The 15,065-nt window shown below is 44.9% G+C and overlaps 1 protein-coding gene across 3 annotated transcripts in view; it reads right to left on the bottom strand.

Moving 5' to 3' along the window:
- The window catches only part of LOC140201867 (methylcytosine dioxygenase TET3-like), a 330,696-nt gene that overhangs the window by 163,116 nt on the left and 152,515 nt on the right, over positions 1-15,065 (bottom strand). The window contains exon 1 of one of the 3 annotated variants that reach the window (XM_072266615.1): positions 12,297-12,890. The exons of the other annotated variants lie outside the window; for them this stretch is intronic. Within the exon in view, the coding sequence (XP_072122716.1) occupies positions 12,297-12,356 (60 nt within the window). The 5' untranslated portion in view covers positions 12,357-12,890. Of the gene's footprint in view, positions 1-12,296; positions 12,891-15,065 lie in introns of those variants that run through there. 3 annotated transcript variants of the gene reach the window in all.

The raw sequence follows: 15,065 nt of genomic DNA, 5'->3' as shown, positions 1-15,065 counted from the left end.
ACACATCATTTGCTGTTCTATCATTTCTTTTCCATGATGTGTGTGTGTGTGTGTATCTGTGTGTGTGAGTGAGTGACAGAGAGAGAAAGAGAGGAAAAGGGAGGGGGGAGAGAGAGAAAGAGATAGAGAAAGAGAGAGATAGATATTATCCAAACTATATTTAATTGATTCTCCCTTTGTGAGTAATTTTGATGTCACAATTATGGCACCCAGCTGATTACACTCTGCATCGTGGGCTGAGGGGAACGTGTTTAACAATGAAACTGTAAAGAGGGAGGAGGATGTAACAAAACTTCAAGAGGATGAAGCTAATCGGAGTGAGTGGGTAAGAACAGCATCGGTTCAGGTTTGAAGATTCAAGATTGTTTATTATCATTCTTCAGTCATCGACTCCACTATGTGACGTGGGCGGTCACGGTCTTTCCGTGACCATGATTGTTCTCGGCAAATTTTTCTGCTGAAGAGCTTTGCCATTGCCTTCTTGTAAAGGCAAGATGGGTGACCTCAGCCATTATCAATACTCTTCAGAGATTGTTTGCCTGGTGTCAGTGGACGCATAACCAGGACTTGTGATATGCACCAGCTGCTCGTATGACCATCCACCGCCTGCTCCCATGGCCTCATGTGACCCTGATCAGGGGGCTAAGCAGGTGTTACACCTTGTCCAAGAGTGACCTGCAGGCTAGTGGAGGGAAGGAGCACCTTACACCTCCTTTGGTAGGGACATACCTCCACCCCGCCAGTCTTATTCTTCAATACACGATGTGGTAAAGGAGAACAAAATGAGTGTTGCTCCAGATCCATTGCAGCACAAAGAAACTCAGTAAGCATAAAGAACACAATAAATATAAATTTAAAAGCAATCCTATAAAAGAGAATATACTGAGTGTGGCCTGTATACCTAAGATTAGCTTACGTACCTAACCTGAATATATGCACACAAAGTGATGCTGGGCGCAGGATTATCTATACTTAAGGTGACTCTGACAGGAAAAGGTAAAGCAGGGGTTCCTAACCTTTTTTATGCCATGAACACTGACCATTAACCAAGGGGTTGAGAACCCCTGTAAAGTGAGAAAGTGACTTGACAAGATAAGCTCTTCCAGGTAGCAGCAGGGCATGTGAAAACACAGCGGGATACCTATCACCTTCTAGCGACCCTCCTTCCCCTCCCCGCAACTCTTTACTTGGGTGTTTCTCCCTCCCTTTCCAGTCCTGAAGAAGGGACGTGGCTTGAAACGTCACCTGTTTATTCTTCTCTGTAGATGCTGCCTGACCTGCTGAGTTCCTCCGGCACTTTGTGGGTGCTGCATCGGATTTCCCAGTGCCTGTGGACTTCCGTGCGCTTATGACAGGTCAGTGGCCGCGCCAGCCTCAGCGGACGGTAAACATGAAGTGGCAGTGCACGGAGGGGGTCGAAGGGTGCTGAGGGGCCACGGCGAGCAGTGGCTGATGTGTACGTAGTGGGAGAGTGATTGGCCTGACGGTTTGACAGGACGTAACTGCTTTCGGGTCTGGTGGTCCTGGCGTAGATGCTGCATAGCCTCTTCCCTGATGGGAATAGGACAACCTATCCGTGAATAGGGTGGGTGGGATCCGACATGATATTGCTGGCCTTCTTCTGGCACCTTTCTGTATTCACGTCCTAGGTGGCAGGACGGTAGGTGATACACTGGACAATTTTCTACTACCTGTTATAGAGCCCTTCTGTCTGCTGTGGTGCAGTTCCACACCACACAATGTTACAGCATGTGGTATGAAAAATGAACTAATGCACTTTGCCCTGGTTTACTATAGTCATACTGAAGCGTTTCATTCAAGTTCAGGACAATCAACTTCCTCTAATCATTAACCATTTTCCAGCCTGGTCTCCCTTTGCAGATTGCTTTCACCGCAGAAAACTGTTCCCTCTGAGGAGTCCGCATGCACACATTGTGCAAAGGAATTTAAACTGCGCACAAAAGGTTGTCACCCTCTGCCTCACTGGCAGGTTAAGTATATTTTACAATCGTACGCCATCACACTTCCTTTCCCGGTTTCTGATGCGGACCCTGCAGGTTTTAGAACAGGCTTATTTATGCTGTTTTTATTGAAGAAACTGTTCAGTGCACACAAGTTGTTGTCACTGGACAAAAAATTGCACAGGACAAGATTTTTGTGCACATTGGTCATTACACATTTGAGGGAACGTTGCTGCAGGGTGAGAGACACACACACTGCCTCCTGACTGGTTGCCTCATGGTCTGGTACAGGAATGTAAGAGAGGCGTGGACTCAGCCCAATACATCAAGGGCACATCCCTCCCCCACCACGAGTATCTACAGGACACAAACAGGCAATGTTTATGCCCTTGAACGAAAAATTCTACAAGAAGTAGTGGATACAGCCCAGTCCATCCAGGGTAGAGCACATCTACACGTAAAACAGTCACAGGAAAACTGCATCCATCGTCAGGGACAACCCCTCCATCAGCCAGGACATGCTCTCTTCTCACTGCTGCCATCACGAAGAAAGTACAGGAGCCTCAGGACTCACACCACCAGGTTCAGGAACAGTGACTGCCTCTCAACCACCAGGCTCGCAAAGGGAATAACTTCACTCATCCCATCATCAAAATGTTCCCACAACCAACGGACTCACTTTCAAGGACCCTTCATCTGACGTTCTTGATATTTATTGCTTACTTACTTATTATTGTTATTTCTTCTTTTCGTATTAAACGCAAAACTTCCCGGTGCAGGTCAATGGGAGTAGGCAGCTTAAATGGTTTTGGCATGGACTAGATGGGCTGAAGGGCCTGTTTCTAAACTGTACTTTTCTATGAGTCTATGACTATTTACACGGTTTGTGGCCTTATGCACTCTGGTTAAACACCCTAGTTGGGCGATCTTTCATTGATTCTGTTATGGTTACTATTCTAAAGATTTATTGAGTATGCCCACAGGAAAATGAATCTCAGGGTTGTATATGGTGACATATATGTACTTTGAAATTAAATATACCTTAAACTTTGATCTACCAACAAAAATCTACCTTGGCCATTTAATACATTTTGCAGCTTCTGCCGGGCAAGGGACACTGAAGTCTGGAGTCCCACACCACCAGGTTCACAAAGAGCTATTTCCCTTCGACCATCGGTCCTTCAACCAACCCACAAGACCCAAGTCACTACCCTTTGGCTACACCATGACAAATTTGATCACTTCGCACTAAAATAGAATTTTTTGTTTAGTTCTTGTAAAAATTGCGTATAATTTTATGTTTCACTTGTGACATCACTCATCTGTGGCTGGGATGCTGTTGCAAGTAAGTTTTTCATGATTCCTGTGCTCACTTGCACTTGTTCACGTGACAATAAACTCAACATTGATCCATCTTTGCTTTCTCCCTTGCTGCCGGGGAGATCACAGAATCAAACAAATGTAGGGGGTTAATAGAGGTGTATATACAATCAGAGGAGCAGAGCAAAGAGTCTTTTTCTCAGGGTCAGGGAATCATGATCAAGAGGGCATTGGCTTAAGGTGAGAGGAATGATCCGATAGGGTCCGCAGGGACAAGTTCTTCACACAAAAGGTAGTGAGTTTATGGAATGAGATGCCAGAGGATGTGAATGAGGCAGCTACAGTACTGTGCCAAAGTCTGAAGTGTGTGTGTGTGTGTGTGTGTGTGTGTGTGTGTGTAGAGAGAGAGAGAGAGGGAGAGGGGAGAGGGAGAGGGGAGAGGGGGAGAGAGGGGGAGAGAGAGAGAGAGAGAGGGGGAGAGAGAGCAAACGAGAACGCGCGCGCGCTGGGGTGCCTAAGACTATTACACCGTACCGTATCTATCAATGTGGAGCGGAGAGAGAGTTTGTAAATCTGGTGGGAGCAAAGGATGTTGGGAATGGTGAGGATGGAGTACTGCAGGAGGGGTGTGTGTGGAACAGGTGGCAGGGAAGGAGTGCCAGGGGCAGGGTGGCGCAGGTGCAGACACACCCAGACCTGAGACACCAGGCAAAGTCATTTCATTCCAAACAACCGGTTTATTGGTAATTACAGAATATCTCTCTGGTGCTTCCCGATCTCTCTCCTCTTCTTTCTCTTTTTTCCTAACCACAATTCCCCTCTCCCTGCCCCCTTCCCACTCTCAGTCCACAATAGAGACCCGTATCAGAATCAGGTTTATCACTCACATATGTCATGAAATTTGTTTCTTTTTCTTGTGGCAGCAGTACAGTGTAATACATAAGATTACTACAGTACTGTGCAAGGTGTAGCACCTGCTTAGACACCCTCCCACCCACCCCCCCAACCAGGGTGACATGAAGCCATGGGAGCAGGTGGTGGATGGTCGTACGAGCAGCCGCGCATATCACAAGTCCTGGTTATGCGACCACTGACTCCAGGCAGACAATCTCTGAGGAGTATTGATAATGGCTGGGGTCACCCGTCTTGTAAGGACACGGCCCAAAATAAGGCAATGGTAAACCACTTCTGTGGAAAAACTTGCCCAGAACAATTATGACTACGGAAGAAAGATGATTGCCTACATCGTACGACACGGCATATAGTGAATGAACAATTGCTCCATGAAAGAAGGAAGTCATGGAGGCCCTCACAGGAATTGTGACTGGATGTTGGGTTAATCCCACCTTCCAATACTGCATCCATAAATCTGCACCTCACATTTCTTCAAGGGGTCATCCAGGTGAGTTCATTCGTGGGAAAAGTTTCCGGCCCTATCATCGTCCAGGCACTGAGCTCCAGATCCCATAAATCATTGAGTGAAAAACCTTCGCTCAACTCTCCAGTAAATAACTCCCCAATATATTTTTAACTAATTAATGTAAAGTCAAGAACATCCATTTTTTGAAATACAGCACAGAACAGGCCCTTCCAGCCGCACCACCAAGCAATCCCCCGATTTAGCCCTAGTCTAATCACGGGACAATTTACAACTACCAATTAGCCTACCAACCAGTACGTCTTTGGACTGTGGGAGGAAACCAGAGCACCCGGAGGAAACCCATGTGGTCCCAGGGAGAACGTACAAACTCCTTACAGGCAGCGGTGGGAATTGAACCCAGGTCACTGGTACTGTAAAGCATTATGCTGCCCTATCGTTAACTTTCTGAACATGTTTGAGCCCCAGCACAACTCAGTATTTTTTTAAATCGCTTTACATGTTGCTCATGACTTCAAGCTTTTGACTTCACTATTTCATCTTGCCTGGCTGAGTCAAATTTTCTCTTCACTTCATCTGTAGTCAGCATTCGTGTTAAAACTCCGATAGATTTTCTTTTCCCAAGACAGAAATGTCAAATACTAGAAGGCATAGCTTTAACGTGCGAGGGAAAAGGTTTACAGGAAATGAGTGGGCTAAGTTTTTTTTCCACAAATTAATAGCTGTTTGGAATCTGCTACCATGGGTAGTTGTAGTAGCAGTTTACGAGGCATTTCGACAAAAACATGACTGCTGGGAAATAGACCATGTGCACTTTAATTTGGCATCTTAGAGTCATAGAGTCCTAGAAAAGTACAGCACAGAAGCAGGCTCTTTGGCCCATCTAATTCATGCCAAACCATTTAGACTGCCTACTCCCACTGTCCTGCACCAGGACCATAGCCCTCCATACCCCTACCACCCAAACTTCTCTTAAGCATTGAAATCGAGCCCTGGCAGCTCGTTCCACACTCTCATGACCCTATGAGTGAAGAAGTTTCCCCTCATGTTCCCCTTAAACTTTTCACCTTTCACCTTTAACCCATGACCTCTGGTTGCAGTCCCACCCAACCACAGTGGGAAAAAGCCTGTTTGCATTTACCCTATCAATACCCCTCATGATTTTGTATACCTCTATCAAATGTTCCCTCAATCTTCTACGTCCCAATTAGAACACAGAACAGAGAAAACCTACAGCACAATACAGGCCCTTCAGCCCACAAAATTGTACCAAACATGTCCCTACCTTAGAAATTACTAGGCTTACCTATAGCCCTCTATTTTACTAAGCTCCATGTACCTATCTAAACGTTTCTTAAAAGACCCTATCTTATCCACCATTGCCGGCAGCCCATTCCACGCACTCACCACTCTCTGAGTAAAAAAAAATTGCACAGACATTGTGAACGATATAGGAATATTGATCTGAAGCGCAGATTCAATCCTAGCCTAATTTACAATGGCCAATTAACTTACCAACCAGTACGTCTTTGGAATGTGGGAGGAAACCAGAGTGAAACCCACGCGGTCACGGGGAGAACGTACAGACTCCTTACAGGCAGCGGCAGGAATTGAACCAGGGTCACTGATACTGTAAAGCGCGGTGCTAACCGCTACGCTATTGTGCTGCCTAATGTTGTCAGTGTGATAACCTGAATGTATAAACTGAGCTGAAGCACAAATTGGTTCCTCGCACACGTCTTTTGCTTATTCACTGGACGTGGATGGTGCTGGCAACCCCAGCATTTATCGCCCATCCCTATTTGCCCCAGAACTGAGGAGGCAGGTAAGAATCAGTTTCTTTGGTGGACCAAACAGTCATGGGTGAGCAAGATTGAGTAGGGATGACATCTCTCCTACCTTGAAGGCAGAGGTGAAATACAATTGGCTTTTACAGCATCAGCTTTTGACCGGCAGATTATCAAACAAAACACAGAGTACAGCACTGGATCAGGCCCTTCAGCAAACAATAGCTAATGCCAAATTAAACTAAACTAAACGTTCCTGCCCATACATGATTCATAGCTCTCCATTCACAGAACATTGAACAGTACAGCAGAGTACAGGCCCGTCAGCTCACGATGTTGAGCCACCCTTCTGACCTAATCCAAGAGCAATCTGACCCTCCCTCCCCCATGTCCATCCAGTCACAGAACACAGAACAGTACAGGCCCTCAGGCACATAATGTTGTGCCAACCTTTTGACCTCCTTCAAGATCAATCAATCCTTCCCTCACACACAGCCCTCCATTTCTCTTTCATCCATTTCCCTCTGTAATAGTCTTTCAAAGGTCCTTATTGTATCTGCCTCCAGCATTATCACTGGCAGAGTGTTCCATACACCCACCGCTCTCTGCGTAAGAGGGTCTACCTCTGAAACCCCACCCCCATACTCTCCAACAATCACATTAAAATTATGCCCCTGTGGTATTAGCCATTTCCACCCTGAGAAAAAGGTGCCGGCTGTCAACCTAATCTGTGCCTCTTGTCATCTTATACACCCGATGAAGGCTCTCGGCCCGAAACGTCAACTGTTCACTCTTTTCCATTGGTGCTGCCTGGCCTGCTGAGTTCCTCCAACATTCCCTGTGTGTTGCTTTGGATTTCCAGCATCTGCAGACCTTCACAAACAAGAGAAATTCTGCAGATGCTGGAAATCCAGAGCGACACACACAAAATGCCGGAAGAACTCAGTGGGCCAGGCCGCGTCTGTGGAAAAGAGTAAACAGTCGGCGTTTCGGGCCGAAACCCTTCGGCAGATTTTCTTATGTTTATGATCTTAACACCTCGATCAAGTCACCTCTCTTTCCCGACATGTTCATGTGCCTGTCTAAATGCCTCTTCAATGCCACCACCGACCCTGACAGTGTATTACTGAGCAACACAGAGTTAGTGCATGACAGATTTGTACTTAGGCGAGTGTATTATTTATTACTGGGCAGTGGGGTGAAAATTCGTCTCTACCAAAGGAGGTGTAAGGCGCTCCTTCCCTCTGTTAGCCTGCAGGTCACCCTTGGGCAAGTTGTAGCACCTCCTTAGCACCCCCCCCCACCCCCGATCAGGGTCACATGAAGCCATGGGAGCAGGTGGTGGATGGTCGTACGAGCAGTTGGTGCACATCACAAGTCCTGGTTATGTGACCACTGCCGCCAGGCAGACAATCTCTGAAGAGTATTGATAATGGCTGGGGTCACCCGTCTTGTAAGGACACGGCCCAGAAGAAGGCAATGGCAAACCATTACTGCAGGAAAATTTGCCAAGAACAATCAAAGTCATGGAAAGACCGTGATCGCCCACATCATATAACAGAGCGCAAAATAATGACGACATTGATTACATATTACAGATGTGTTGGTGTATTACAGATTTCAGATTTCTTTAATCTAATTTCATTTCATCTTTATTTAATTTCTTGAACTTAATCCCCCAGTCATTGTGGTTGGATGAAGAATTCAAGAATCAGAACTTTTCTTTCCAAATTTATACCGCTTCCCATATCTAGCCAAGTCTAGTTCTGAACCAAAAGGCTTTCAGAGTGCAATCAGTGGTCACCCACATGAGTTTAGTATGGCGTCACAAATGGACGGTAAGGACGGTAGATCAGCTCCCTTGAAGGACAAGAGCGAACCAGATGGGTTCCTACAACTCAGTGGCTTTGTGGCCTTTTCACGTTGGATTAAACTTTCACAACTGTCCATGCTTGGGTCTCCTGTGCAGATATCTGAGTTACTAGTCCTGTAGTTTAACCATGGCATCACTACTGTAACCAATAGTTCAAACACACATCAGAACGCTGAGGAGCTCAACAGGTCAGGTAGCATCTATGGAGAAGAATAAACAGTCACTATTTCAGGCCGAGACCCTTCATCCAGACTTCCTCTCAGTTCCTATCAGATTCCTTCTTCTTCAGCCCTTTACCTTTTCCGACTATCACCTCATAGCTTCTCACTTCATTACCCTTCTTATTCTGGCTTCTGCCCTCTTCCTTTCCTGCCCTGGGGAAGAGCCTTGGCCCAAAACACTGCTTATTTATTCCTCTCCATAGATCCTGTCTGACCTGCTGAGATCCTCCAGCATTTTGTGTGTGTTACTCTGGATTTCCAGCATCTGCAGAATCTCGTGTGGCTATGGGAAGCTTCATAATTCTGGCTGCTCATCCAGTAACATGGTCAGTATGGATGAGTTGGGCTGAAGGATCTGTCTCCTTCCTGTAGAAGTCTATGTCTCCAGCTGAATTACTGCCTTCTGCAGTCTACATAACATTGACAGCTTTTTCTGAGTGAACTATTGCTTCTGAAAGCGATAAGAATATCAGCAATTTTTTAAAGCAAGGATCAATTTAAAGACTAGCGCTATGAAGCTTTCATAATGCAGAAATAAGAATAAAACACTTCAGGCTTACAGTAAAAACAAGTTATAAGAGGAATTCAGTTAGGTTCAGAAGCATCTGTAGAGGAAGTAAATCGTCAATGTTTCTGGTCAAACTCTTTATTTTGACAGAAAGACAGAGGGATGTAGCTGGTATTAAGCTGTGGAGAGAAGGGGTGGAGCAAGAATTGCCAGGTGATAGGTCGATCCAGGTGAGCAGGCCATCCAAGAGGACCACAGCCTTGTCGTGGATTGGAGGCTTGCATGCCTCAATGACGCAGGGAGCTATGCTGGCCGGAGTCAGGACTCTTGGTAAGGATCACCCATGCCAAACGGGTCAAAGGTTAGAGGAGAAATGAAGAGTGGTCCACCAGTCCTCCAGGTTTGGGGGTTCAGCTCAGGGCTAACAACCCTGACTGATAAAACAAAGTTGTTATGGAAACTGCGATCAAGTCTCCTTCTATATCTGAGTGTGATGGTATGCTTGAGTCTCCACCCGGGACTTGCTTGACTAACAGTAGTGAAAACTGAGAGGAAGCTACTGACACGATGAAGGAAGCCCCGAACACCACCAGAGACGGTGGACCTTCACTGCTGCCCTAAACCCGAGCAGTGTGACAGGCAGTGAGTAGGTGAACAGGTGGAGGGATGGGCAGATGGAATTGCACCAGAAGCTGGGAGGTGACAGGAGCAAGTGACAAAAAGCTGCAGATAATGGAAACTGAACAGAGAGGAAGGTGGACCAAGGAATCAAATAAGATTGAAGGGCAGAACGGATGGGAACAGCAGAGGGGAAGGGTCAATGGGGCCTAGTGGGAGGAGGCTGTGGGTGATGGGTGGAGGAAGGGAAATGGGGGGCGCTGAGCTGGGTATAGAAAGAAACGGACAGATCATGAGGAAATAGAAAAGTTCAGGTAAACGGGAGGCTGAATGCACTGATAATTAATAAACACAAACAAAACATAAGGAATCGTAAACAATACGAGGTTCTGCAGAAGCTGGAAACCCAGATTAACACACACATACAAAATGGTGGAGGAACTCAGCACGTTAGGCTGCATCTATGGAGTGGAAAAAGCAGTCAATGTTTCGGGCCGAGACTCTTCGTCAGGATGACTCCTGATATAAGGAATCGTGGCCAGTGTAATGAATTTTGGGTACTAGCCTACTAAGTACCCAGGACATCTTCAAGGAGCGGTGTCTCAGCAAGGCAGTGTTCATTATTAAGGGCCTCCAGCACCCAGGGCATGCCCTTTTCTCACTGTTACCATCAGGTAGGAGGTACAGGAGCTTGAAGACACACTCTCAGCGATTCAGGAACAGCTTCTTCCCCTCTGCCATCTGTTTCCTAAGTGCACATTGAACCCTTGGACACGACCTCACTTTTTTCATATGTATTATTTCTGGTTTTTCATGATTTTTAATCTGTCTATATATATACTGTAATTAATTCACTTTTTTTTTCTTTCTTCTATATTATGTATTGCATTGAACTGATGCTGCTTAGTTAACAAATTTCACGACACATGCCAGTGATAATAAACCTGATTCTGAATTTATTTCACCGGTCTGGAGATCATTTTGCTTCAAAAATTACAAAGAGTTGGCTTCTTGATGTTTCTGTATTCTTGCAAGAAACCATAAGACAAAGGAGCAGCACTCGGCTGTTCGCCCCATCAAGTCCGCTCCACCACTCCATCAGTTTTTTTAATTTCAAAATATACTTTATTCAAAAATAAGATTATATACAATAAACCATTCAATAACTTTCCATCCTTTATATACGTTTCCATCATAGTCTGTACATATCCATACTTATGGCCACCCATGTGGCACTCCAGTTGTTCACCTTACCACATCATTGTTGAGGGGTATACTCCCCGCACCCGACCCCTCCCACTCCCGCGGGAGAAGAACCCTAAACCATGGTCCTTCCCCACCGAGCCCTTGCGGTGGCTGCACCAAGTTTCAGTGCGTCCCTCAGCACGTACTGCCCCACCACCCCATCATGACTCATTTATTATTCCTCTCAAAATCTAGGACCAGAGGGCACAGGCTCTCTGTGAAGGACGTCCCTTAGGAACAGAGATGAGGCGGAATTCCTTTAGCCACGGGATGGTGAATCTGTAGAATTCATTGTCACAGATGGCTGTGGAGGCCAAGACATGGAGTATATTTAAAGTGGAGGCCAAGGCATTGGGTATATTTATAGCGAAGATTAATAAGTTCTTGTTTAGAAAGGGTACCAAAGATTATGGGGAGAAGGCAGGAGAATGGGGTTGACAGGGATAATAAATCAGCCATGAAGGAATAGTGGATCAGGCTCAGTGAGTCAAATGGCCTAATTCTGCTCCTCTGGCTTATGGTGTTATGGCTTTTATGATCAGACTTCCAGCTATCTTAAGTGTGTGGTTCATTCACAATAGATCTCCCATGTGTTAAAATTGTATCTGAATTGGTTAATAATGTGTTTGGTTGCAAATTTCCTGCTTCCCCCCACAGGGTGGATCTAAAATCAACCCCAAATACTTGTAACCAGACAAAAGATTGGGTAGTTTTAGGCCATTTCTGGTTTAATATAATCCCAATTAAATGAGAGTTTGAAAACTCTTAAAAAATAAAACATAGTATTGAACTTTCTTGCCAGGGTACAGAATCGATTACTCATTCATAAGCAGCCATTTTCTGCATAATTTCTGCCACCATTTCTGGTTTCACAATTAATTTAAAAAATACAGAAGTTTAATAAAAATAAGAAATGTTTCACCTGCCCTATTTTCCAAATTAAGAATTAAGAGTTTCTTCACTGGTTTAGAGACACAGATTGCAAAAAAATGGAAAGTATGATCTCACTTAAGTATTTGTGAAACTTTTCTCGTAAATTATAGCTTAATTTACAACCTTTTTATCTGACAACCTTTCTCTTTATGTTTAAATAGCAATTTGCTACACAGTGTAAGATTTCTATGGACGACTATCTGTTTATAATTAAGACTGAATTACATCCTACACATCAGCAGTCGGTTGTAAAACAAAGATAATTTGACTAAATAACTTATGACTATGAAAATATACTTCTGATAGCTTTCCATCTGAGATAAAACAACTTCAAAGTATCGGTTTGTACTCTACTGCTGAAAATTGAGAAATCAAGTTAAAACCAGCAGTTATTAGAAGCATTCTAAGCAAAATTAAGATACAATATGTAATCCACAAATTGAAACACTTACCCAGAGGCATGAGAGAAAGGGTTGAAAAGACTGACTTGGCTGGAAAGGTCTCCGATACATGAGGGTTTCCGATCCCGCAAGCAATGATCTACTGACAACTACACTTTCTAGATATCCAACCGAAAATTATGCTGCTGCTGGTATCAATGGTTTTCATAAAGACTTGGAACTCATGAGACTAGCGAAGATGAAAAAGGAAGTGGCAGTATCTGTATGATGTAGCAAACACCAGTAATCATAAACTAGTTTCTATTCATTCCTGTAGAACATTCAATTTTCCAATAATGATCTTCATCTAGTGTTCCTTTAAAATGTGCTATCACAATACATGATTCAGAACTTCAGATTTCTGGCTTCTATCCTTGTTACTGTAAACCTGGGTATGAACAGTAAAGACATTACCACGTGCTCCATCACAGTCTGTGACTCATCTCAATTGCCCCCAATTACAGAACATAAAATGAAGGGGTGGTCTCCCTCCTTCGGTACATTTATGCTTACACCATGTACCATTCCAAACTCACACCAGAGCCTTCAATTTGTAATTGGCTGAGAACATCTAACTACAGTACTGTCGAAAGACACAAGCGTAGACTGCGTCATTGTCAGCGTTTTCCTCTCAACGTAGTACGGGGAGTTGCAGGCAGAAAAGGGAATTCCCCATCCGAAGGCTAAGACCAGCCCCCGGGTGCAGTATGTGGCAAAACGCACGCAGCTGTACTTTTAACTCAGTGTCTCCATCCATCACTTACAGGCAGGAGCCGAAATGTTTCCTATCTAACCTCAAACTGCAAGCCGCAATATTTATTAAGAATAGCCACACCTTTCACCTATTGCGTAGGCTGGTTTGTGTTACGAAGCAGAGTGGGGCAGAGTCTCGGTAGCCATCAGAGAGAAAAAACCAGCTTCTTTTCCAAGTTGACCAACAGCCACAGAAGATCATTTAGGATGGTCCATGGACGCCCTGCCCTTACTGAAGTCCAGAATGCAAACACAGCAGTTGTGTTCATGACTCCACTATTGTGAACAAAGGGTTAACAATATTAACTTCATTTGTCACATGCACATCAAAACATACAGTAAAATGCGCCGCTTAATTCAACGAGGATGTGCTGCAGGCAGCCCTCCAAGATTCAGCCCTGCTGAATCGCTCCTGTTCAGAGAAGGTTTACTTGTCTAATACTTTGAGTGAGTGTGTTGCTTCATGAAGGAAAGGTTTTCTAGGCAAAAATTGGTATCTACTTCGAAGGGAGAGAGGGTTGTGATTGAAGCATTAGTGATACCAAGGAGTCTTAACAGGATGTTTCCTATTATGGGAGGATCTAGAACTAGGGGATCACTGTTTAAAAACAAGGGGTCACCCCTTTTTAGAAACTATACAACATGGGAGCAGAATTAGTCCATTTTAGACAGAGGTGAGGTGAAATTATCTTTTCAGGGTTTTGTGAGTCTTTGGAATTTTAAGAGAGTAAGACACGGCAGCAGAATTAGGCCGTTCGGCCCATCAAGTCTGTTCATCATTCAATCAAGGCTGATTTAGTTTATCTCACAACCCCATTCTCCCGCCTCCTTCATCTTCAGTGGCAGCAGCAGAGCATATGAATATCGTTTAAGGACAGAATTGGATTGGTAAGCAAGAGGGTAAAGGGGCAATAATGAAAAGGTGAGGTTACAATCAAACCATCTGTGGCAGAGCAATATTGAGGGGCTTCTATTCCGGTTTTGAATATTTATAGAGGTACAGCACAGTAACAGGCCCCTCCAGGCCAACGAGCCCAAACCGCCCAGTTCCATCCACATGACCAATTAACCTACTGACCCGTATGTCTTTGGAATATGGGAGGAAATCAGAGCGCCTGAAGGAAACCCACAGAGTGACAGGGAGAAAGTACAAAACTTCTTACAGGCAGCAGCGGGAATTGAACCCGCTGTAAAGCGTTACGTTCACCGCTGCACTAACGTGACACCCTTGTGCAGAGACATAATCCACCCTACAAACTCCCAAACTAATAACTGCGCTATTTCCTGCCCCTCAGGTAGTTGCCCAGCTCTGATACAGCAGGTAAACCCCTCTAACACCACTGATACCTGGCTTCAGCTGTCACTCAATTAACTACCGTACACCCAAAATGCTGCCGAATTTTGGCTTCTCTGGGATGCTGTTTCTTAGGCGTTCTGCTCCTCAGAGACTCTGTTTTGCTGAGTGGAATCTTCTCGGACATTCTGCGCCTCCTTCTGTGGGATCACACACACAAACTGCTGGAAGAACTCAACAAGCCAGGCAGCAGGGGAGCAGACAGATGTGTCAGGCCAGGACCCTTCATCAGTGTCTGTTGCTCAAGATTTAAAGCAGCTACAGAACTTCTTGTGCCCAAAATGCAGTTGTGTCCCAAGTAACAATGGGTTATTATAAATCTCTATCAGGTCTCGTTTCAGCCTCTGCCACTCCAGGGAAAACAACAAAAATGTGTCCAACCACTCCTAATAGTTCATGTTAAAAGGCTTGAACAGGTTAGATATGGCAAAGTTATTTCCCATGGTAGGGGTGTCTAGGACAAGAGGGCATGACTTCAGGATTGAAGGACATCCATTTAGCACAGAGATGTGGAGAAATGGTAAATCTGTGGAATTTGCTGCCACAAGTGGCTGGGGAGGCCAAGTTTTTGGGTGTATTTAAGGCAGAGATAGATAGGTTCTTGATTAGCCAGAGCATCAAAGGGTATGGGGAGAAGGCATGGGAGTGGGGATGACTGGAATAATTGAACGCTG

This window comes from Mobula birostris, chromosome 8, assembly GCF_030028105.1.
Source record: "Mobula birostris isolate sMobBir1 chromosome 8, sMobBir1.hap1, whole genome shotgun sequence".
NCBI lineage: Eukaryota > Metazoa > Chordata > Chondrichthyes > Myliobatiformes > Myliobatidae > Mobula > Mobula birostris.
The sequence above is the reverse complement of the archived record's forward strand: the minus strand, read 5'-3'. Positions and strand labels throughout refer to the sequence as shown.